Source organism: Taudactylus pleione, unplaced genomic scaffold, assembly GCF_031769625.1.
Source record: "Taudactylus pleione unplaced genomic scaffold, aTauple2 ptg000660l, whole genome shotgun sequence".
In the NCBI taxonomy this organism is placed as follows: domain Eukaryota; kingdom Metazoa; phylum Chordata; class Amphibia; order Anura; family Myobatrachidae; genus Taudactylus; species Taudactylus pleione.
The window spans coordinates 273215-299672 of record NW_028285062.1 but is presented as its reverse complement, the minus strand read 5'-3'; the positions used below and the strand labels follow the sequence as shown (position 1 = coordinate 299672).

At 44.6% G+C, this 26458-nt stretch overlaps 1 protein-coding gene across 1 annotated transcript in view; it reads right to left on the bottom strand.

Annotated features, from left to right (window-relative positions):
- Positions 1-26458, bottom strand: part of TRIP11 (thyroid hormone receptor interactor 11) — a 125148-nt gene that overhangs the window by 70736 nt on the left and 27954 nt on the right. Inside the window, exons 5-12 of the mRNA XM_088455576.1 lie at positions 19653-19721; positions 16879-17044; positions 15873-16175; positions 12161-12195; positions 11547-11645; positions 9124-9309; positions 5571-8543; positions 3344-3484 (exon numbers count right to left, since the gene is read on the bottom strand). Coding sequence (XP_088311702.1) covers positions 3344-3484; positions 5571-8543; positions 9124-9309; positions 11547-11645; positions 12161-12195; positions 15873-16175; positions 16879-17044; positions 19653-19721 — 3972 coding nt within the window. The remainder of the gene's footprint in view (positions 1-3343; positions 3485-5570; positions 8544-9123; positions 9310-11546; positions 11646-12160; positions 12196-15872; positions 16176-16878; positions 17045-19652; positions 19722-26458) is intronic.

The following is a 26458-nucleotide window of genomic DNA, read 5'->3' as shown; positions in this document are numbered from 1 at the left end:
CCGCCCTTTGTTATGAAGCCCCTCAAAAGTTCTGGTGCAACCAATTACCTTCAGAAGTCACATAATTAGTGAAATGAAGTCCACCTGTGTGATATCTAAAGGCCCCCATACATCAGCAATCTGAAAACCACAATTAAACAATTTGAAGATTTATTGCCCGATCTTAGGATTTCCCAATCGAGCAATCTGCGCCCATACACTACAGATCTTTTTCAGTGATTTGCAGATCAATTGCAGCAAACACAGATCTGGCAATCTTGAAAGGCCCATCATTTTGCTAGAAACGGTCTGCAAATCTGCTGATCATGTCCATACACTAGCAATCTACAGCCCCAATCGATCTGTGAAATCCAACATGTTGGACAATCTGATTAAACAATTCCAATCACGTTTTGGTTGCAATGTGCGATCTGTGAAGCCCATACATTGCAGATTTTTATACACAATCGATTGTAAATTGCACGATTGCTGCAATCCATCTCTGATGTATGGGGGCCTTTAAGTGTAAAGGACCCCATACATCAGAGATGGATTGCAGCAATCGTGCAATTTGCAATCGACTGAGTATAAAAATCTGCTAAATACAGGGATATTCTTGAGCAAAACCTGTCTCAGTCTGCCTGTGATTTGAGACTGGGACGGAGGTTCACCTTCCAGCAGGACAATGACCCGAAGCATACACTAAAGCAATACTCAAGTGGTATAAGGGGAAACATTTAAATGTGTTGGAATGGCCTAGTCAAAGCCCAGATCCCAATCCAATTGAGAATCTGTGGTCAGATTTGAAGATTGCTGTTCACAAGCGGAAACCATCCAACATGAAGGAGCTGGAGCAGTTTTGCATTGAGAAATGGGAAAAAATCCCAGGGGCAAGATGTGGCAAGCTCATAGAGACTTATCCAAAGCGACTGGCAGCTGTAATTGCCGCAAAAGGTGGCTCGACACAGTACTGACTTTAGGGGTGTGAACAGTTATGCACGCTGAAGTTTTCTGTTATGTTGTCCTAAATGTTGTTTGATTCACAATATAAAAAAAACATCACAACGTCACAGTTGTAGGCATGTTCTGTGAATTAAATAATGCACACCTTCACACAATCCATTGTAATTTCAGGTTGTGAGGGGGTGAATACTTTCGCTGTATATGTATATATAGATAGATCGATAGATATATTAGGCCACTGGTGCTATTTTACCATACACCACTATATAGTAAACATCCAAAACATACAATAACAACTTGTGACTAAAGAATGAATACACTCGCCACCAAATATACGGCAGCCCAGTGAGTGCTGGGCATGTCCCCAGAGTGATGTAAAGGGGGCGCCTGACCACACCACCAGATTGCCCTGCCCCCGTGCCCCTCTACAGTGAACACTAAATAATGTGTAATTAAATGCGTACCAGATATGTACTTGAGAAAGAACAATATCCCTCCAAATTCTTTTTGTCTGGACCCCTCTTTTTAAAAGAATGTGTTTTTTTTTGTTAGAGATTTACTGCGATTCTAGTACTACATGTACCAGCACTTTCTTCTAAAATAGCAACAACAGAGGAGTTTCGTCATTGGCTGCTCTAATTATTCACGGATATTGGGTGGCAGAAATAACACAGCTTCCTGACCAGATGAACAGAACTTGGGGCCTGATTCAGACCCGGTCGCAAGCGCTGAGTGCTCGCAACCGGGTCGATGGTGGCCCAGAGCGCATGCACACGATGGAGCCGGCTCCGTGGTGCGCATGCGCGAGACCCGGATAGCGACGGGCAATCCGTCGTTCCGGGTCTCGTACCAAAGGGGGCGTGCTGTCGATGTTGAGTGACAGCACGCCCCCTTTGGTGGGTGGGCTGGGGGAGTGGCTGCCCAAACGGAGGCATTCCCATGTGAACGCCTCCGTTTGGGGGCGGCCCCACTGACATCACAAGTGGTGTCAGTGGGAGAGATTTCGGCTCTGTTTGAGCCGAAAGCACTCTAGGGCTTGCGGCAACGAGACCCTACCACAAGAGTCTAGTCGCAAGCCCGATGGTCGCGATGGTCTTGACCATCGCGACCATCTTCCTGACCGCTCGCTATAGCTGTGGGTGGTCACCCACACCTATGCGAGCGGCCAGGAGGCCGTTCTAAATAAAAAATAGCCCGGCCCTGATACAGAGCGAGCGGTCTGTCAGAGCGTCCGGCTCTGAATCAGGGCCTTGGTGTGGGGATATTGTTATTCTCTCTCTCTCTCAAGTATATATCTGGTACACATTCAATTACACATTATTTGAACACTTATTACATGGTCTAAAATACTACAGTAGTAGGCGCTTGTTTCCTTTCTATTGAGATAGATATATATATATATATATATATATATATACATATATACACACACACACATACTTATACACACACACACACACACACACACATACTTATACACACACACTTATATACACATACTATATTACAAAATCCGTTTGAAGTATCAGGGAGTATTTCCTTCCTCCTCCATCACAGACTTCAGAACTGTTCAGATAACTTTTCTCATCAGCAGAATACGGATCCATAAATCTGCTGCTAGGAGTCTGCATGTCACTCAGAATAAAGCTGGCCACACACTAGAACAACTTACATCCAACCAGCCAACTTGTTGATTGGTTGGAATGAAAATCTGGTAAGGAATGGGAGTAAATGATGATCAGAAATTTACTCCTAAATGCCAGAAAACAGATGAAAATGGTTGTCAGACAAGTTTGTTAAATGTTTGATTTAAACTATTTGTTTATACAACAGTTTTGGTCCATTTTTCAGCATCTGGGAGGAAGTTGCTGATTGTATTCCTTACCAGATTTTCATTCCAACCAATCTACTAGTTGGCTGGTTGGACAGATAATCTTTAGATGTGTGGCCAGCTTTAGGTTCTTGGGCTGCCCTCAAGTGGTACAAGGAAAAGACGTTCCTCCATACAGGTATGTACAGAAGGGAATGTAAGGGGACATGAAGCCTGTCAGTCAGACATAGCAGAAGCATATTACCGATCTCACTAACACTCTCATTGCTATAAGGAGGCATTGCCCAGGCAGCTGCAGATGAATGATGTGGATTAACTGCAATAAATGAGGAGATCCGTAAGGAAGCAGGGACTTCCTCAGAGATCACAACTCCCCCACTCTATATATTATATATCACACAAAAGGGTCACAGGACGTGTAGTGCTGCCGCTGAGTGACCAGCCGTATGGTGAAGGGCATGCTGGGACTTCTAGTGACACAACAGCTGAAGAGCTACATATAGAAGCAAACGCTGTTAGCACTCATCATTATCCCCATTGGATGCAGCACCCAGCCTGGGCGCAGCTTACCTCATTCTGCAGAGAGGAACTTTCCATTTGTTTCTGCTTCAGCGCCAACATGACCTGGTCCCTCTCGTGCTGGAATAACATGGCCTTCTCCTGCATGGATTTCACTTCGTTTAACAAATGGTTCAGCTCCCCGGCTTTTCCCTGTGTAAGAGAGAGGCGATGATTCCACACACACTAGATGGCTTCTCCTAATCACCGGCGACTGGATGCTGTGAATCACCGACCCGAGGGGCCTCTAACAACGCCAGGAGACCTCAGCTTATACAAACGCTGAATTACCTGAACCCTTGCCCAGGAGAAGATTAGTATAGACTGATCTGGAGCAAAGGGAAGCAAACATGATCCCATTCCAGAAGAAAGACTGATTAATAGTGCCCCAACAGCAGGAGAGCCCTCGTACCTCCACCACAAGGTGATCATGCCACAGTAACAGCTAACAAGCTGCGAGTCTGTACATGATTACAGAAATACACATGACCTGTGAGTGGTCCTTGAGGACTTGAGTTGAGAACCTCTGCTCTATGTAATGTATGTGAAGAATATGTCCTCCTGTATACCTTGATAAAGATCTCACAAGATGGAAACGTGTCGGCAGAGGGGAGCTTGGAACCGTTGAAGACATCTTTCCTGAGCCCACAGTGTATGGCTGGTGGTATGACTGGTGGTATGGCTGGTGGTATAGCTGGCGGTATAGCTGGCGGTATAGCTGGCGGTATGGCTGGCGGCATGTTCAGGTGGTTGTCCAGACATTAAAACCTGTACATAGGACTATATTTGTTCTAATGGTTACCTCCAGTTAATAAGGACTGTGGACTTTGTTAGCATTTTACCTCTGGGGCTCTTTTTCTAACTGGATTTCATTCTATTTTATCTATGGATTGAAGTGTGAATAAAACTTGTATTTTTTACCTGCACATTCTGTCCCATACACATAGTTCATGGGCTTATGTCAAGTGAACAAGGAAAAACACTGAAAGAAACCTTGATGCGAGAGTCCCGACTATCATTGCCAGTAGGGTATGCCCACTTGTGTTTTTATGGTCTATTATTTAAAGAAACCTGGATGGGTATGAACACCTATGTCTGACATGTAAGTAAGATACGCTCTGTCGGCCATTTTGGTGTTTTGCATGTGGTACTATCAAGAGGTGACTATATACTAAAGCACAGGTTCTCAAACTCGGTCCTCAGGACCCCAAACAGTGCATGTTTTCCAGGTCTCCTCACATAATCACAAGTGAAATAATTTGCTCCACCTGTGCATCTTTTAAAGTGTGTCAGTGAGTAATGAATACATCTGTGCACCTGCTGGGTGACCTGGGAAATGGGTTAGTGAGTAATGACTACACCTGTGCACCTGCTGGGTGACCTGGGAAATGTATCAGTGAGTAATGATTACACCTGTGCACCTTCTGGGTGACCTGGGAAATGTGTCAGTGAGTAATGACTACACCTGTGCACCTTCTGGGTGACCTGGGAAATGTGTCAGTGAGTAATGACTACACCTGTGCACCTTCTGGGTGACCTGGGAAATGTGAACTGTGTGGGGTCCTGCGGACAGAGTTTGAGAACCGCTTTCCTAAAGAAACCATTATATATGTGTGTTCCATTTCTTACTGGAGTGAGTCGGGTACACGCGTCTGCGTTTTTCGCTGTCTCTTTGGATTGAGACGGATTCCTCCCAATGATTTTTTCTGTAATTAATCCCCGATAAATTGGGAGGTTCTCGGATCACTCCCCTCCTATCTGTGTATTTTAGATCATTTTTTTGAGCATTAACCCTACGGTATTAAAGAGGTTTTGCTCGCTCTCCCTTTTTATACATGTTACTATATGGCCATGAGGATGCCCTGTATGAAGAACTAAGGAAAGACGGAAAAAACAGATAAAAGACCTTCAAAAAGAGATGACATGGAAGTGGAGAAGTTGCTCAAAGCAACTAATCGGCTTCTATCGCTCATTTATCTAACGCTCATTTACGTAGCACAGTTTTTATAATGACAGAGGCTAATGAGGTGCTTTGGGCATCTCCATCTCCCTTGAGAGTGTATTCTCTTCTGACTGAGGGAAATGCTCTATGAGAGAACGCAGGACAGACAGTGAGGATTACCTAACCTATCAGCAGCCTGTCTATTTTCAGCCACAGCTTTTTTTTTTTTTTTATAGTATTAAAAAGTATATATATATAAAAAAAATACATATATATATAAAACATTGGTGTAAAAACCTGTTCCTTTTCTTTGAGTAGGTTCTCGAGTGCAGACGCCTTTTCCCTCATAGAGTTGGACTCAAACTCCTTCTCTCTCAGCAGCATGGAGAACTGCATGTTGGTCTCGTGCAGAGCTCGGAACTCCGTCTCCTTCTCCTTCTCCTTGACCATCACCTTTTCGTTCTCTTCCTTCAGCTTCTTGATGTCCAATTCCAAAATCAGAGTCCTCTCTTTCAGGTTGGTGACGGCCTGTTTTAACAGCTCGTTCTCAGTCTCCTTGTTCCGCAGATTGTCACTGGTAGAGTTTAACTTGTCGCCCTTAGTTTTTATGAAGAGGTCCTTTTCCTTGAGGGAATGTTGCAAAACTTCATTTCGCTCTTTAATCTGCTTTATCTCCAGGACAGCCTCTTGCTGACTCTTGCGGCCCTGCTCGGACGTTGCAGCTATGGAATTGGACAAGCGCTGGTTGTTCTCCTGGAGCGTTCTGATGGTGGCGTCTCTCTCCTGAATCTGAATTTGCAGCTGCTCACACTCTTGTTGGACCTTCATCATTTGATCTACTTTCAGTTCGGAAGGTGCTGCAGAAGGGCAAACATCGGGAGCTTTACTGGCCTGCAGGTTGACAGAGTCAAGTTGACCAAGAATATGTTCCTTCCTATGGTTAAGTTCCCCAATACTGCTTTGCACGTTATTCAACTCTACACTGAGCCCTTTGAGTTGTTTCTCGTTGCGTTCGTAGCTCTGAATCAGGTGGTTGTAATCTACTTGTAACCTGGAACTGGAATCGCTGTCTATCTTTATTTGCCCTTGCAGTTTGTGCAGCTCCTCGTGCAGGTGAGCTGACTCACGCTGCATGTTCTGGACAGTTGTCATCACCTGCTGTTTCCATTCCTCCATTTTTTTCACCTGCTGCTTCAGTTTGTCACGCTCCCCCAACAGCTCCTCGAACTGATTACTGTTCACGCTCCCCAGCTCATTGCTGCTCTCAGCGCTGGAGGCCTGGAGGACAGTCAGCAAGGTCTGACATTTTTGACTCAAGGCATCTATTTCGATATCTTTCTCGCGGATGATCCGTGACAGATTCTGGATGGTCTCTCTGAACATCTCTTGGGTGCTCCCTTCTTGGCTGTGAGAGAGCCTCTGGTTTTCATCTTGAAGCTTCAAGAGAGCAGACTCTTTGGCTGCCATCACATCCATCATTTTGTGATACTCCGTCCTCAGCTGGCTATTTTCCCTGGTCTTCTCACTGAGGACAGCCAAGACCTGCTCCCTCTCCATGGCGTAGGTTTGTAATTGTTGCTGCAAGTAAACCACATCTTGCATGTAACTGACCGAAGACACTCGCGCATGAAGGCTCTGTATTTCCAGGTCTTTCTGCTGGATAATCTGGGTGAGTTTACCGACTTCATCTCTGGACAACTGGTCTATCTGCTTGGTTAATGTAAAGTTCTTCTCGCTGAGCATTTTAATCTCCATCTCCTTCTCTTTGATGCCTTTCACCAATCGTTCAACCTCTACTTTAGACAAGTCATGCTTCTCAGTGCCATTATCGCAATTATTAATATTCTGCGTCTTTGTATCATGGAGAAGGACTGATGAATTGGTGTGGATCAGATGCTCGTTCTGCAGCTGGGAGCTGATCAACTCATTCGTCTGCTGCAAACTAGATATCTCGCTGTCTTTCTCGGAAAGCAGCTTCTCATAAGCGTCCACCATTTCCTTCTGCTGCAATTTTATCGCATCCATTTCTCTGATCTTTTCCTGCAGAGACTTTTGCAGCTGTGCCGTGCTCTGATTCTGCTTATCAGCGGTTCTCTTCTGAAGCTTCAACTCTTCTTCGTAATTATTCTGCACTTTAGTTAGTTGCGTTATCTCTGCCTCTAGTTCAGTGATAATATCCAAAGTCTTTGGTTCCACCGCTGGTTGAGATCGGTTTTGCTGGTCTTTCAGACGCTCGATTTCCTCCTTAAGATGGCTGTTGTCTTCCTTCATCGATGCCAGCATCTTTTCCTTTTCTTCAAAGTGTTGTCTTAGCAGTTCACATTCCTTAGTAGCTTTGGTGTGATGTTCCAGCTGTCTATGGAGATCCAGATTCATCTCCTTAAGGCCAGTGACAAAGGTTTCCTTCTCTCCTAAGAGCTCCGTGAGCTGCTTCTGGCCCTCTAATGTGCTGGTCAGCAGCTCCTTGGTTTCCTCGTAATCTGCCTCCATTTGATCTAAGGCTCGTTTGCTTTCCGCTATTTGGAAATCTTTCCCCTGACTGAGCATAATAAGGTTCTCGTGCTCACGCTGCAAGGCGGAGGTGTCCATCTTTTGCGTATTGGAAATCTCACAAATGGTGTGCTCGTATTTATGAGCCTGCGCAAGCAATCTGTTCTCCATCTGGTTTAACTCCAGTTCCAGCCGCCCCTTCTCCATCCTCAACGCCCCAATCACCGTCTGCATCTCTAAGGATTCTTTACCATTCAGAGCGACGGCTTCTTGTAGCTGCAATTGTGTCTGTTCTTGGGTTGAAAGGAGCATCTCATTCTCCATCTTGAGATCACAGATTTCTCTTTCTAGATCATCTTTTAATTGCCTTACTTCTGAAAGATGGTTCTTTAGTGTTAGAATCTCGGACACTCTCTCGCCATCGCTCGGGTGCTCCAGTCTGTCCACCTGAATAACAGAAAGCTCTTCTTTAACTTGGTTTAGATTGGACAAAAGGTCTGTATTTTCACTCTTAAGGCTGGTATTGGTGGCTTCCAGAGGTCTCAGCTTCTCCAGCAGCTCGGCCACCTGGGCCGCCAGCTGCTGCTTGCTCACATGTAGCTCGCTGAGAGCCACCGCAGACTGCTTCAGCTGTTCCTGCTCAGATTCTAGCTGGTGACGTAAATTGCGCTTTTCCGAAGCTGCTTCCAAAGCTTTTTCTTTCTCGTGGTTGAGCTGAGCAGTGCGGACCTCCAGCTCGGCCCTCTGCTGGGACAGCTGCTCCTTCGCATGCAGAAGATGCTGCAAGACAAGAGGTTATATGCCCACTTAGTACACAGCTCAGGCTTCTTTTAGAGGAACACGTTAGTGGCACACCGTTCATGTACACTGTGTGCTGTAAGCTGCTGTACGAGGTAAGTGTCACTTGCGAGATGTACGTATAAGATAACAGGTATATATGGTGCATTCAGATGTAGCTGCTTACAGGTCTCCTTTTCAGCGGTCATTAGAATAATGTGTATATTACAAGGAATAAATATAAATAATACATTCCTCTACTTTAAACTATTTTGGATATTAGAAGTCACATTAAATCTTCATGACCTGTGTGAAAACCTACAGTCTAGTAACATGAATTATATCCTAATCCTTATAATTTATATCTGGAGATGTTATGTACAGATCATCGTTATGAATTATCCATTAACATTATATATAGGTAACGACAAGCACTAGTTTATGCTATAGATATATATTCTGTATAGAAGTGCTTCATTTGGGGGCTTATGTCTCTGTAAGGTCACTTGGCAGCACTCATCCTTTAGACACATGGAGAATGGAACCCTAGACGCAGGAAAGCGGGGACTCTGTGAGATGCTACCTGCAAGGCCTCTTGGTTCTGCGTATCCAGCTCCTCCAGTTCGGCTGTAAGAGATTCCTTTTCTGCACAGCTCTCCCTCAGTCTCCTCTCGCTCTCCTCTAGATCTCTCCTCAGCTGCTCATGAACATCATCGGCCTCTCGGGCATTAGCGGATGTCACACGATCTAGCTCGGTCTGCAGCGCCTCCTGAAAATAAGAACATTTGTGACGTTTAAGTAAATAAAATGAAAGCTTCTTATATCAGTAGTTTCGGCATTTTGTAGCTCTGGAGGCAGTGGGTCACTTATATAGCTCTTCATTTGGGGGAATTGATCGGCACTTCGCGTCCGCCAGCATCGCAAGTTTTCCGTCTAATCACATAGGTACTTGCCAACCCGTGACTCTACACTTATCATCACACTTAAAGCCATCTATTAAATACTATGCTACACCAGTACCTGGCCAGTTTTGCATTGGGTCAACAGTCTCTGATTAAGGCAAGTAATATTTTTGGGACTTACTGAATTGCTTCAGAGGTCAATTTCCTAATAACAGTTCTGCTGTTAACTACCTAACAGGATAAGCTGGTATTACATGAGTGCAGCTCACTCACATTTAACAGCTATGCTACAATTAATTTATCAGTGGCAACCTGCTCTGACAGTGACCTTTTATAATTTACTGCTGGGAGTTCAAGAACTTTTCAGATTTCCATTTCTACAGATTTTTAGTTTGTTATATGGTGTTATATTGTTTCACACTGTTAATGGTTCTTGTACAGTTTAACCAGTCACTGGTTCCTAGTGACTGGATAGGCTGCCAAATCATTGGTGTCACTGGTTCCAAGTGACTGGATAGGCTGCATTCTCAGTGATGTCACTGGCACCGAGTGACGGGATAGGCTGCATTCTCAGTGATGTCACTGGCACCGAGTGACTGGATAGGCTGCATTCTCAGTGATGTCACTTGTTCCTAGTGAATGGATAGGCTGCATTCTCAGTGATGTCACTGGCACCGAGTGACGGGATAGGCTGCATTCTCAGTGATGTCACTGGCACCGAGTGACTGGATAGGCTGCATTCTCAGTGATGTCACTTGTTCCTAGTGAATGGATAGGCTGCACTCTCAGTGATATCACTGGTTCCTAGTGGCTGGACTGTGTGCATTCTCAGTGATGTTACTGGATCATAGTGACTGGATAGGCTGCGTCCTCAGTGATGTCACTGGTTCCTAGTGACTGGATAGGCTGCATTCTCAGTGATGTCACTGGTTCCTAGTAACTGGATAGGCTGCATTCTCAGTGATGTCACTGGCACCGAGTGACTGGATAGGCTGCATTCTCAGTGATGTCACTTGTTCCTAGTGAATGGATTGGCTGCACTCTCAGTGATATCACTGGTTCCTAGTGGCTGGACTGTCTGCATTCTCAGTGATGTTACTGGATCATAGTGACTGGATAGGCTGCGTCCTCAGTGATGTCACTGGTTCCTAGTGACTGGATAGGCTGCATTCTCAGTGATGTCACTGGCTCCTAGTGACTGGATAGGCTGCATTCTCAGTGATGTCACTGGTTCCTAATGACTGGATAGGCTGCATTCTCAGTGATGTCACTGGTTCCTAGTAACTGGATAGGCTGCATTCTCAGTGATGTCACTGGCACCGAGTGACTGGATAGGCTGCATTCTCAGTGATGTCACTTGTTCCTAGTGAATGGATTGGCTGCACTCTCAGTGATATCACTGGTTCCTAGTGGCTGGACTGTCTGCATTCTCAGTGATGTTACTGGATCATAGTGACTGGATAGGCTGCGTCCTCAGTGATGTCACTGGTTCCTAGTGACTGGATAGGCTGCATTCTCAGTGATGTCACTGGCTCCTAGTGACTGGATAGGCTGCATTCTCAGTGATGTCACTGGCTCCTAGTGACTGTATAGGCTGCACTCTCAGTGATGTCACTGGCTCCTAGTGAATGGATTGGCTGCACTCTCAGTGATGTCACTGGCTCCTAGTGACTGGATAGGCTGCACTCTCAGTGATATCACTGGTTCCTAGTGGCTGGACTGTCTGCATTCTCAGTGATGTCACTGGATCATAGTGACTGGATAGGCTGTGTCCTCAGTGATGTCACTGGTTCCTAGTGACTGGACTGTCTGCCTTCTCAGTGATGTCACTGGATCATAGTGACTGGATAGGCTGCAACCTCAGTGATGTCACTGGCTCCTAGTGACTGGATAGGCTGCATCCTCAGTGATGTTACTGATTCTTAGTGAAAGGACAAGGTGCATACTTATTGAAATTACTCATTCCGAGCGAATTAATAGGTTTCATAAATATTGGTTCAGATTACAAATCATAAGCATATACTGTGATTAGATGATTGCTGGCATTTAAGACAGAGTTCATTTACATATAAATGATGTAAAATTACTATCTATAAATCCTTACCTTTTCTTTCTCTATACGTTTCACGTCGTCCGTCAAAACCCGGAGCTTGCTAACCAGATCACTCATGCCAATAGTCTCTGATAGAGATTCATCCTCCTGCTGTAAATAAAAGTCCAGGCATGACATCTATGGCTTACCCACAGTCATTACAAAGAAACGGAGAACCTTTCAGCTGCAATAGTGCTGCACTGTCACCGGCATTTTCAGAGGAGATCTGTTCTGCACATGTAACCGCTGACATCACTGCCAAATTCACACCCTACAATGCCATTCGGACGGCAGTCTGGAGCACAAACGCCAGACAAGAAAAATGTAAAATTCTGTGCAAAGATGGGAACTGAATTAATGCTGATCTTTACAATAACTTAATAAGTGCACTTAAAGGGGGATCAATAGCCGCAGGCGGGGGTCATTATTCACGGGGTAGTGTGTGTGTGGGGGGTGTTAAGGGGTTATATTATAATGGGGAACTATGAGTACTGGGGGTGTGCTAGACACCCCTAGGGGTATTATTTTTCCACTAAAAATATTTAAATTTGTTTATGACCAAATAAAAAAATAAATAAGGTCACACTTGAAAGAAAAACATTTATCAGTCAGATCATCATGCTTACCTGGTCTGACCTGGCTGTCACTTGTTGTTCAGTATCTGCAATATAACAATAACCACATTTATTCTTATAATTCACAGATTCACAATAAAAACTGTTAAACATACACAAAAGACAAACAAGCAAAAAGATGGCATAACCCATGATCGCATATTGCAATGGGCAGTATTGACATGCCCTGATCGCATTGCAAATGCGATTATTAATAAATAGGGGGCCTTACTGTGAAATGAAATGACCAAACCCTGTGTGTAAAAACTCTTTCCTTGAAATGTGCCCCAGGGGGTATTCCTGTGTTGTGGAAGTTCTCTAAGGTGCAAATCACCTTAGGAAAGACAAACTGGTTTGATGCATAGATATGTGAAAGGATGAATGCAATATACCAGTTAATGTGAAATGTAAGCTGTTTATGTAGATGTTGTGCGATAGTTGCTATGGAGGTCGGGGTGGGGCAGGGCTATAGCCGGTTGTATTGTGCGCTCTGAATGGAGATCACCTCTGACACTGAGAGGAGAACACTTCTGTAACATCTGTATGCTGTGATTACCGAGCACCTTCAGCGACTGGGAACGGTCTTTTTAAAGACTTCTGAGCAATAAACATTTAAGACGACGCATCTACTTGTATCCCGTGACCAACAGAACAGCGCAAAACGCAGTTCCAGTCTGCGGCTGGCTGTTATGGATTGGACCCAGTGTCTCCATGCTAAAGCCCTCTGCCAGCTACACTGCAGAGACTGGTCCATGGTGGGGGGAAGTTAGCTGACACTATCCAGGCAGTGTTGCAGTAGCATACCCAAAAGTAAGATGTTCCAGGTGCTGATGTAGGAGCCTGGGAGAAGTGGTTCCAGGTGCCAGTGTAGGGGCCTGGGTGGAATTAAGCGGTTCCAACACCGATAGTAGGAATTTGGTGGTGGAACGTTACACACCCACTGCGCAGTGGGTGGAGTCAGTAACAGGCAGTAATATACCAAGATTTAGTGGGATCAAAAATAATCTGTGATTGCCTGGCGAGGAGAGGTCATCCGGTCACATATCCATTATTAGTGTGGATACATAGTAACAAGCGGCTGGAAAATGATACATTCTGCTTGGATAGGAGAATTCCTTTATGGCTGCCTGAACTGCATCTTGCCCTAACGATTATTTGCTTTTACACAGACCATTCTCTTTCATAGTATCAATTGCCCTCAGTGTGGTTACTGATGTTTTAAAGAGAGTCATTTTGTGCATTGATACAAATGATATTCTGCCAGTTTAAAATGTATGTATGTTTTACACTGGTCGTGTGAATTGTAATGATATATAGTGTTCACACTCGGCTGTTTTAGCAGGGTGCCGCGCCCTCCCGATTTTGAAAGGGCAAGATGCGCCCTACCCTCTCTAGCGGTGCCCTGCTAGAACAGCCTGACCGCTGCCGTTCTGCCGCCGTGTGAATAGATGCTGGGTGCATGGCATCTATTTACGGTAGGGGAGAGCTTGGGGAAAGCCCAGCACCTCCGTAGGTGCTGGGCGCACCCCTATTAGTGACAGATTAAGTGTTTTGTATCCAATCTAGATACCTCCATGCAGTGCTTGCATTGGGGAGATGCCTATTAATGAACAATTACATAGCAATGAAATTGTAACCTCCCTGGGTTAGAGACACACAGGTCCTGGTTCTGTGTTGCGAGGCCGCCGCACCCGCACACTCAGGGGGGGTTTCCGAGTACCTAGAAACCCCCCCTGCCTGCTGATCTATCCACGCAGCTGACCTGCCCGCTGATCCATCCAAGGAGCTCAGGCAGGCTGTGTTTGTAATGTGCCGACTGCCTGCTTCCTGGATGCAAAGAGGAAGCTGTTATTTGCTCCGGCTAACAGGCACTTCAGGGTGCCGTTAGCCAGGAGAGCGGGGGCGGAGTGTATGGAGCCAGGCAACCAACGCGGGGGCAGCGAGCAGCGGTGTTTAAGTGGATGAAGTAAAGGGGTGGTCCGTTTGTGCCTCAGCTCCCCTTCCCAGCGGTCCAGCCCGGTCTGACCACAGTGATCCTGGACCCTGCGGCAGCTGCATTGTAACAGCATCACCTGCTCGAGCTCTACTTGCTTGTAAAGGTAAGAAGCAGGTGTCCTATAAGTTAGTATGTGCAACCAGATCACTGACTGTCTGTCCAGATGTGATGAGACTACAAGTCCCAGCACACTTTGTCAACTGGATGTGCTGGGATTTGTAGTGCCATCACAGCTAGAAAGACCCTGAAAATACAAGTGTATATATATATATATATATATATATATATATATATAAATAACTAATTTCTTGAAACTCCTCCTATCCTATGAATTTGTTCATTTTATTATCTAGTCTGCTTGGTAATATATAGTTTATTTAGTGTGTAAAGATATAGATATTATATATCCCCGCCCTCTGTATCTCCGTAACTCCCCCTCAGTGTCCCTGTGCTCTCTTTCCCTTTAACTCCCCCCGGGGTGGGGTAGTTTTTAATAAATGATGTTGGCCTGGTGAGGCACTTACTGTCTTCCACTCCCGATGTTCTGATAGCTGATGCAAGTATTTGTCTGACTCACACGTCAGTGTGTGCCGGGAGAGGGGGATATACTGTATATATAATAGATATATATTATAACGAGAAGTAGTCGGCATCCCGGTGTGCGGGATTTTGGCGCGGTATTTATACCATTGGCATCCCGCAGGTAAGTATCAGGGTGTTAGGGGGAGGTTGGGGTGCGGGGTTAGGGTTAGGCACTAGGGGGAAGAGTTAGGTTTAGGCACCGGGGAGGGGGTGTTAGGTTTAGGGTGCGGGGAGGGGGAAGTTAGACTTAGGCACTAGGGGGGAGGTTAGGGTTAGGCATCAGGGAGGGAGGGTTAGGATAGGGGTTAGGAAAACACTTACCGTGCGTTCCTATGGGTATCGGGATTCTGGCTGTTGGGATGTCGCTGTCTGTATTCTGACCAGTGGCATCCCGACAGCCAGGGTTTTATACCAAACCCTATTATAACACTTGAACTATACAATACAGTGTATGCTGCAGGGTTATTCTAGTTAGACATTATTCATTGGTTCTGTAATGAAGTATTTAGAAACCCCCCTTTAAAAATCCTGCGTTTGCCACTGCGCCGTGTCCCACGGGTGAGAAAAATTGCGGTGCAGCCATCACCGCCGGTGCATAGATCTATTCACAGTGAAGGGACAGCGTGGGGGGAGCCCGGCATGTCCCTAAGTGCTGCGCAAGCCCCCAGGAGTGATGAAAATGTGCCACGTTTTAAAGACACATCCCTTTTCTCGTGGCCACATCCTCGTTTTGGGCACGTGCAGAAGTGCCCCTTTCTAGGTCTGGCACCCTGCCCAGTGCCGGACCTAGAGTGGTCGCTATACTTCCCGTTATGCCTGTGCCTCGTGCCTCAGTCAGGTCACTAGTTCCTGTATACACTGTAAATCCGCGACCATATCTGCACAGACGATATAACATGTCCCAGCATTTACATTCCTTTTACATTATTTATAGAAAGCTGGAGAGTGATGTTACCTGACACACACAATATATACAGCGCAACGCCGACTACTTCATGCAGCGCAACGCCGACTCTTTCATGCAGTGCAACGCCGACTCCTTCATGCAGCGCAATGCCGACTCCTTCATGCAGCGCAACGCCAACTCCTTCAGGTCCTACCTATCCGCTATTTATAAGTAGCACCAGGACATTATGCAACGCTTACCAAACTGGTCTTCTTGTAGGTGAGGAACATTTTGCTGCAGAGCGTTGCCACCCGCTTCTCGGGGTCTCCGCAGCTCAGCAACCTCAGACATTAATGTCTCGTAATCTAGCGCTAGCCGGTTCCTCTCCTTTTCTGCGGACGCCTTCTCCTGACGCAGGACGCTTCTCTCCGTATACGCTAGACCCAGTTTATCCTCCAGCTCCCGGAGCTTCCGTGCGCTCTCCTCTTTCTCGGCTTCCAGGCCGCGGATGGTTTTATGCAGATCAAACGCTTTGTGCTGGTCAGAAGAAGCATCTGCAGCCCCTAAACACAATGCAATGAAGGGAGAATTCGGAGATAAGGGTCCTTGTCTTCAGAGCTAAAGCGGATCACTCCCCACTTATGGGGGTTCTCTATAGCCCCCTCCCACAGCTGGGAAATTCTACTATTATTCATTTAAATACATCACTTCTGCTAGTTATAATATAATTATTATTCTTAGTACAGCTTCCGCCATCAGTTCCCTGTAAACCCTGCAGGAAACTACACGGAACAGGCAGACACAAGGCATTATGTTGTATGGGAAGCTCTCAGTGTCTGCCTGTATGCTGCCTGCATAGACATTTACAATGACATGTTCGGAGCCCAAGTGCTGCACTGTTCTTGTAGCAAACAAAAATAATACACTGCTCAGTGCTACCCTGACGTTCCACTGCAGCTCTTTAGAAACAAATGACCCTCTCTAAGTCTCCACTATCGGTAGCTGAAGCCCCCTCCCACATCTTTATTAGGACAGGATCTGGTCAAAGAGTAACTCACTGCCTGAGCTAGGGAAGCACTTTGCTGCTATCATGGCAACCTGCTTCAGAGCAGACACAGAGAGCATGATGAATAAACACTTCAGTTGTTCATGTAGGTGTGTGTGGCCAATTGCATAGGAAAAAAAAAAGTATCTATCTACAGACTTGTAATTTTCCTGTTATTGTTTAATGCGGCTACTGGAAGCGTAAACTAATAAGCTACAAACCTGTGTTTAATTGCTCTTCAAGCTCCTCAATCCTCTCTTCATATTCTCCCAGCTCTTCCCGGTGCCTCCTTGTGATCTCCGCTAGCTTCTGGCGATGGGCGTCTTGTAAGACAGAGAGCTCGTGCTGATGTTCATCAATCTCCTGACTCAGCTTCTGTCTTAGATCCTGCAAACAGAAACACATGGACAGTGCATTTACTGATTAAATCACCAAAGAAACCAGAAACTCATATACAGTGAACACGTATGGCCTTCCAAGCTCAGGAACAATCACCAAAGAGACCAGAAACACATGTACAGTGCACACGTATGGCCTTCCGAGCTCAGTAACAAATCACCAAAGAAACCAGAAACCCATATGCAGTGCACACGTATGGCCTTCCAAGCCCAGGAACAGTCACCAGAGAGACCAGAAACACATGTATAGTGCACACGTATGGCCTTCCAAGCCCAGGAACAGTCACCAGAGAGACCAGAAACACATGTATAGTGCACACGTATGGCCTTCCAAGCCCAGGAACAGTCACCAGAGAGACCAGAAACACATGTATAGTGCACACGTATGGCCTTCTAAGCCCAGGAACAAATCACCAAAGAAACCAGAAACTCATATACAGTGAATACGTATGGCTTTCCAAGCCCAGGAACAATCACCAGAGAGACCAGAAACACATGTATAGTGCACACGTATGGCCTTCCAAGCCCAGGAACAAATCACCAAAGAAACCAGAAACTCATATACAGTGAATACATATGGCCTTCCAAGCACAGGAACAAATCACCAAAGAAACCAGAAACTCATATACAGTGAACACGGGCCTTCCAAGCACAGGAACAAATCACCAAAGAGACCAGAAACTCATATACAGTGCACAAGTATGGCCTTCCAAGCCCAGGAACAATCACCAGAGAGACCAGAAACACATGTATAGTGCACACGTATGGCCTTCTAAGCCCAGGAACAAATCACCAAAGAAACCAGAAACTCATATACAGTGAATACGTATGGCTTTCCAAGCCCAGGAACAATCACCAGAGAGACCAGAAACACATGTATAGTGCACACGTATGGCCTTCCAAGCCCAGGAACAAATCACCAAAGAAACCAGAAACTCATATACAGTGAATACATATGGCCTTCCAAGCACAGGAACAAATCACCAAAGAAACCAGAAACTCATATACAGTGAACACGGGCCTTCCAAGCACAGGAACAAATCACCAAAGAGACCAGAAACTCATATACAGTGAATACATATGGCCTTCCAAGCACAGGAACAAATCACCAAAGAAACCAGAAACTCATATACAGTGAACACGGGCCTTCCAAGCACAGGAACAAATCACCAAAGAGACCAGAAACTCATATACAGTGCACAAGTATGGCCTTCCAAGCCCAGGAACAATCACCAAAGAAACCAAAAGCCCATGTATAGTGCACACGTATGGCCTTCCAAGCCCAGAAACAATCACCAGAGACCAGAAACCCACGTATAGTGCACACGTATGGCCTTCCAAGCCCAGGAACAATCACCAAAGAAACCAGAAACCCATGTATAGTGCACACGTATGGCCTTCCAAGCCCAGGAACAAATCACCAAAGAAACCAGAAACTCATATACAGTGAACACGGGCCTTCCAAGCACAGGAACAAATCACCAAAGAGACCAGAAACTCATATACAGTGAATACATATGGCCTTCCAAGCACAGGAACAAATCACCAAAGAAACCAGAAACTCATATACAGTGAACACGGGCCTTCCAAGCACAGGAACAAATCATCAAAGAGACCAGAAACTCATATACAGTGAATACATATGGCCTTCCAAGCCCAGGAACAATCACCAGAGAGACCAGAAACACATGTATAGTGCACACATATGGCCTTCTAAGCCCAGGAACAAATCACCAAAGAAACCAGAAACTCATATGCAGTGAACACGTATGGCCTTCCAAGCCCAGAAACAATCACCAAAGAAACCAAAAGCCCATGTATAGTGCACACGTATGGCCTTCCAAGCCCAGGAACAATCACCAGAGACCAGAAACCCACGTATAGTGCACACGTATGGCCTTCCAAGCCCAGGAACAATCACCAAAGAAACCAGAAACCCATGTATAGTGCACACGTATGGCCTTCCAAGCCCAGGAACAAATCACCAAATAAACCAGGAGCTTGGGTATAAGGAGGGCTGCAGCTTCACTTCCTCTAGTACTAGGCAGCTGTCTGAGCTCCGAGCCCCTTCCCACCAGTCATACACATAGGTGACCAAACATTTATGCTCTAGGACCAAGTGTTTTGCATTTGTTGATGACCGTCACTTTAGAACCAAGACTATCTGATGGAAATAACACTATTTTATTTGGGAAATATGAGATTTACAAATGTAACCCAAAACTTCTAGCTCAGACTTCAAGTGCAGGACAGAGCACCAATGCATCTTGCGGCGTCCAGGGTCCATAGCCTGTTTGCAGTCAGTACCATGAGTTTAGACCTTATCTACTCGTTAGTATTCTGAGCTCTGGTAACATGGTGTTAACCTTCTGGTAACGTAGAGTATTATACCAAAGGCAGCCATGAGTGTGTCACCTAAAGGTGGCTGGAATAAATAACTCAGATTATAAAAGGAGATGTGAAGGTAGAAAGGACATCAGATAAGTCATTCTCCAAGTATCTGACCATATACGGACATGGGGGGACCCAGCTTTTCATCGTCACAATCTCTGTACATATATCTAAGAGTCGAATGTCAGAGGGAGAGGGGGGCGTACCTTTATAGTGTCCTGTAACATACAGATCTCACTTGGGTCAGTGCTGTGTGTCCCCTGACTTTTCATAGACTGAAAGAAAGAGCAGACACGTTAGCGGCAGTGCGCAGGAATAAGCGCGACTCTCATGCATACAGGTGATTAATCCACGCTCATCTTGGAATCCGATAATATATATATATATATATATACACACACATACACACACACACACACATATAGATAGTCCGGCACTCTCAATTTATAATGTTCAAAATACTGGGGTGTTTTTAGGGAATTTCATATAGAGGTTCCCATAGATAATAGTCTAGCCTCTTCAAGAAAGAAGAAAAAACACTCTCCAGATTTTCAGCAAGATTATTCAGTATTTAATGATTAAACCAACATAATTTGCCAACGTTTCGGTCCAATATGGACCTTTGTCAAGGCACAATAGCTTCTAAACATCAATGGTTCACTAAAAGGGAGTACATATAAACAACGTAAGCATTCATAGTCTGACAGGTCCTTTAAAACACATAAGTTCAAAAATGTTATAATCCATGATCAATATGTATGTGATATAGGGAGGGGTGTGCCTCATCTAACAGTAACATGATATCCAATAGAAGCCCACACTGCAAGAGACTATTCACAGCGGTAGAAAAAAACTAAATCTTTATGCAGCAACTAGTATTGAGAATACAGGGGTCGAATGTGCGCCCCAATGTAGATTATAATAATAGCAACCAGGTGGAGGGACAATTTCAGAAAGATAGTCATGTATCACACAGCATATACATAAAGGCCAAGTACATGGGGGTATGTGCAGTACAATCCCCAGGTGTATATATTACACCAGTATGCATAAGGAGGCTGTGGGAGCCTGGAAGATGAAAAAAAAGGATGTCTTACCTCAGTGTTGGTCTGTCAGAGAGTGTCCTGGTGCTGGAGCATAGTCTGAGCTCAGGGTTTAAAAACCCAGTGCTTAGGGGGAAGTCTCAGAGTCCTGATTGCCACAGCTACAGGTGAGTCCTGTTATAATCAGGAAGTGGGGCAGTATGGCAGTAGCCGGCGGCCATCTTGTGTGTGGCTCAAGATATATATAATAATAGCTGTCAGTGAGCCTTGGCAGGACTTGAAGTGATGGGCAATTATTGGTGCTACTGAAACTCATAAAAAAGGCTAAACTGGTGTTATTAGGGATATAATTCCATAAATGCATATTATACATATCCAACCATTAAAAATGTGATACGGGCATACCCACATGTACATATATAAACGCATATGTACACACACATACCCGCACATACATGTGCATATATATACAAGGTCAATTTACAAACATTAGAGTAAAGGGTTATTTAGTGTGTAGTAGGACCTGGGACTAGAGGACCTGGGAGTACAATGCAAGTATATAGATCAACATCACAAAAAACAATTAACATTAGGTGAACAGTACAGACAAATGCAATGTTAAATATAATATTTGATACCGTGTTATATAGATAAAGTCATTTTTCAAAGAAAGATACCCAATGGGCAATTCTCGTTAAGTTCCCGTGGTGCCGCAGTATCAAGTCTGTAGATCCACCGACTTTCACATTTTTTAAGTAAAGCCAGTCTATCACCTCCTCGTTCTGGAGGCGGTATCCAGTCGATAAGTGTGCATTTGAGGGTTGCTACCTGATGTCCCATCTGTAAAAAGTGTCGGGCAACAGGTTTATCTGACTGACCACTATTGTAGGCTGCTCTGATGGACGCCCTATGGTTAGCCATACGTTCCCTGAAGATCCTGGTGGTGAGCCCGACGTAGTAAAGACCGCAAGGGCATATGAGTATGTAAATGATATGGTCCATTTTACAATGGAGCTTCCATCTAATCTTTATGGGTACACCCGTATGGGGGTGAGCAAGAGTGTTGCCTGGAACCATAGAACTGCAGGTCACGCAGCCTCCACATCGATAGCTACCGGGTCGGTTCTGCATGACTTTGATGATAGAGTTAGTCATTTCCGGGTTCATTGATGGCCTAAGTAGCAGTTGTTTCAGGTTAGGCCCTCTTTTATATGCCATCATAGGTGCTTTGGTGTTGGTAAATGGTAGAATGGGGTCAGATTGGATGATCGGCCAATGTTGTCGGATTGATCTTTCTGTTAGTCTGGATCTGTTGCTGTATTGGCTGACATAAATGACACGGTCACCTTCAGTAGATTTAGGTCGAGGGTTTGCATATTTATTTCTGGCCTTATTTAAACAGCGCTTAAGTAGAGAATGTGCGTATCCTCTTTCTTTCAGTCGAGCTGTCATTTCTAGGAGTTGGGTGTCCTGCCGTATTGTATCTGAGTTATTGCGTAGGACCCTAAGGTATTGCGAAATTGGGAGACTATCTTTCAGTGCAGGAGGATGATGGCTTGTGGCCTCTAGAAACATATTCCGGTCAGTATCCTTCCTATAGAGGGTTGTACCCAACTTGTTCCCATCCCTGTATACGGTGATATCAAGGAAGTTAATAGACTCCTTATCAATATGGTGGGTAAACCTTACTGCATGCTTCAATGTATTTAGTTGTTCCACCATTAGGTTAAATGAGCTGTCGGTACCTCTCCATAGTAAGAAGATATCGTCGATAAATCTGAGAAAGAGGACTACCTGGGTGCCATAATGTGGTATTATGTAAGTTTCCTCATATTTGGCCATATAGAGATTGGCGTAGGCTGGTGCCAGATTCGACCCCATGGCAGTTCCTGAGCATTGTATGTAATATGTTTCTTTGTATTTAAAGTAATTGTTGCGTAGGACCAATCCGGCTAGATCCATGAGGAATCTCGTTTGTTGTGGTTCTGTTTCTGCTCTTGTAAGAGCATCCTCCATCGCTAGTAATCCATCTTCATGCGGAATGATGGTATATAAAGAGCAGACATCCATAGTTGCCATCCAGGTGTCTCCTTCAATAGTGATTGCTTCCAATCTATTAATGAAATCTCCAGTGTCCTTGATGTAACTTGGTATTTTGGTGACTAGAGGTTGTAGATGATAGTCGACATATATAGCGAGTGGTTGGAGCAGTGATCCTCTGGCTGAAATAATCGGCCTACCTGGGGGTTTGTTCAGAGATTTATGTATTTTCGGCAAAGTGTATATTATAGGGCATATGGGATGTTGCACCGTCAAATATGCCAAAGTATCCTCGTCGATTAGGTGTGTCTGGATGGCTTCTTGTAATCTGGCATCTATTTTATTTTTGATTTCATACGTGGGGTTATGGTAGATTTTATTATATGTTTTCACATCCATAAGTTGTTTGAGAATTTCTTCATTGTAGTCACTCCAGTTTTGGACAACTACTGCACCCCCTTTATCCGCCGCTCTTATTACCAGGTTCTCATTCATGCGGAGATTGTTCAGTGCCTCTTTCTCGCCAACGGATAAGTTGTTGTAATATTTTGGAATATCCCTGGTATTAGTTTCTTGATCAATCAGGCGTAGATAGGTTTTGATACTGGGGTTAGTGGAGGTTGGATCAAACTTAGATGGATTTCTAAATGGATTATGAGTTTGTTGTAAAGTTGTGTTCTTAAAGTGTTCCTTCAGTCGTAGTCTACGACCAAATTTGAAGTGGTCAATCGACCAGTTAAATTTGTCATGCCTATTAGTTGGAACAAAGGATAGGCCTTTAGTAAGCAGATTATGTTCATCCTTTGATAGTTGATGGTCTGAAAGATTAAATACAGTGTTCACAATCTCCTGCCCCTTCCCCTTCTTCTTCCTTGTGTAACTACCCTTCCTCGGGTGGGGTCTACGGGTTGTACCACGTCTTCTTCCCCTAGCTGGTTTGTTTCTAAAAAACCAAGGGGAGGTCTAGTTTCGACGTTATCCGTGTCTGATGTTATTCCTGAGGATGCTGTATCAAATTGGTACATTTGTGTGCGTCCCATGGGTCTTGGTCTTCTCTGTCTCTGATTTCTGTTTAAAGGTTTACTTTCTCCTAGTAGCCATCGCTAGACAGTATGATTTTTATAATCATTGGCAACAGTGGTCAGTTTCTTCCGTTTAAAAGCTATCAGGTCTCTTCTATAGTTGTCAACTTGGGCATTAAGTTTATCAAGCCAGTTGGTGGATTTATCATCCTTCAGTATGTTAATACTGCTTACGGGGAATTGATCAAGATCCGTGGTAACTTTTTTAAGTTCCTGACTTACTTCCTCCACCACAAGAATTATGAGGTCCAGAGAGCATTTGTTAAGGATGCTGCACCAACGGCTACAAAAAATGGGATTGTTTCTACCAATAGAAGAGACCTGATAGCTTTTAAACGGAAGAAACTGACCACTGTTGCCAATGATTATAAAAATCATACTGTCTAGCGATGGCTACTAGGAGAAAGTAAACCTTTAAACAGAAATCAGAGACAGAGAAGACCAAGACCCATGGGACGCACACAAATGTACCAATTTGATACAGCATCCTCAGGAACAACATCAGACACGGATAACGTCGAAACTAGACCTCCCCTTGGTTTTTTAGAAACAAACCAGCTACGGGAAGAAGACGTGGTACAACCCGTAGACCCCACCCGAGGAAGGGTAGTTACACAAGGAAGAAGAAGGGGAAGGGGCAGGAGATTGTGAACACTGTATTTAATCTTTCAGACCATCAACTATCAAAGGATGAACATAATCTGCTTACTAAAGGCCTATCCTTTGTTCCAACTAATAGGCATGACAAATTTAACTGGTCGATTGACCACTTCAAATTTGGTCGTAGACTACGACTGAAGGAACACTTTAAGAACACAACTTTACAACAAACTCATAATCCATTTAGAAATCCATCTAAGTTTGATCCAACCTCCACTAACCCCAGTATCAAAACCTATCTACGCCTGATTGATCAAGAAACTAATACCAGGGATATTCCAAAATATTACAACAACTTATCCGTTGGCGAGAAAGAGGCACTGAACAATCTCCGCATGAATGAGAACCTGGTAATAAGAGCGGCGGATAAAGGGGGTGCAGTAGTTGTCCAAAACTGGAGTGACTACAATGAAGAAATTCTCAAACAACTTATGGATGTGAAAACATATAATAAAATCTACCATAACCCCACGTATGAAATCAAAAATAAAATAGATGCCAGATTACAAGAAGCCATCCAGACACACCTAATCGACGAGGATACTTTGGCATATTTGACGGTGCAACATCCCATATGCCCTATAATATACACTTTGCCGAAAATACATAAATCTCTGAACAAACCCCCAGGTAGGCCGATTATTTCAGCCAGAGGATCACTGCTCCAGCCACTCGCTATATATGTCGACTATCATCTACAACCTCTAGTCACCAAAATACCAAGTTACATCAAGGACACTGGAGATTTCATTAATAGATTGGAAGCAATCACTATTGAAGGAGACACCTGGATGGCAACTATGGATGTCTGCTCTTTATATACCATCATTCCGCATGAAGATGGATTACTAGCGATGGAGGATGCTCTTACAAGAGCAGAAACAGAACCACAACAAACGAGATTCCTCATGGATCTAGCCGGATTGGTCCTACGCAACAATTACTTTAAATACAAAGAAACATATTACATACAATGCTCAGGAACTGCCATGGGGTCGAATCTGGCACCAGCCTACGCCAATCTCTATATGGCCAAATATGAGGAAACTTACATAATACCACATTATGGCACCCAGGTAGTCCTCTTTCTCAGATTTATCGACGATATCTTCTTACTATGGAGAGGTACCGACAGCTCATTTAACCTAATGGTGGAACAACTAAATACATTGAAGCATGCAGTAAGGTTTACCCACCATATTGATAAGGAGTCTATTAACTTCCTTGATATCACCGTATACAGGGATGGGAACAAGTTGGGTACAACCCTCTATAGGAAGGATACTGACCGGAATATGTTTCTAGAGGCCACAAGCCATCATCCTCCTGCACTGAAAGATAGTCTCCCAATTTCGCAATACCTTAGGGTCCTACGCAATAACTCAGATACAATACGGCAGGACACCCAACTCCTAGAAATGACAGCTCGACTGAAAGAAAGAGGATACGCACATTCTCTACTTAAGCGCTGTTTAAATAAGGCCAGAAATAAATATGCAAACCCTCGACCTAAATCTACTGAAGGTGACCGTGTCATTTATGTCAGCCAATACAGCAACAGATCCAGACTAACAGAAAGATCAATCCGACAACATTGGCCGATCATCCAATCTGACCCCATTCTACCATTTACCAACACCAAAGCACCTATGATGGCATATAAAAGAGGGCCTAACCTGAAACAACTGCTACTTAGGCCATCAATGAACCCGGAAATGACTAACTCTATCATCAAAGTCATGCAGAACCGACCCGGTAGCTATCGATGTGGAGGCTGCGTGACCTGCAGTTCTATGGTTCCAGGCAACACTCTTGCTCACCCCCATACGGGTGTACCCATAAAGATTAGATGGAAGCTCCATTGTAAAATGGACCATATCATTTACATACTCATATGCCCTTGCGGTCTTTACTACGTCGGGCTCACCACCAGGATCTTCAGGGAACGTATGGCTAACCATAGGGCGTCCATCAGAGCAGCCTACAATAGTGGTCAGTCAGATAAACCTGTTGCCCGACACTTTTTACAGATGGGACATCAGGTAGCAACCCTCAAATGCACACTTATCGACTGGATACCGCCTCCAGAACGAGGAGGTGATAGACTGGCTTTACTTAAAAAATGTGAAAGTCGGTGGATCTACAGACTTGATACTGTGGCACCACGGGAACTTAACGAGAATTGCC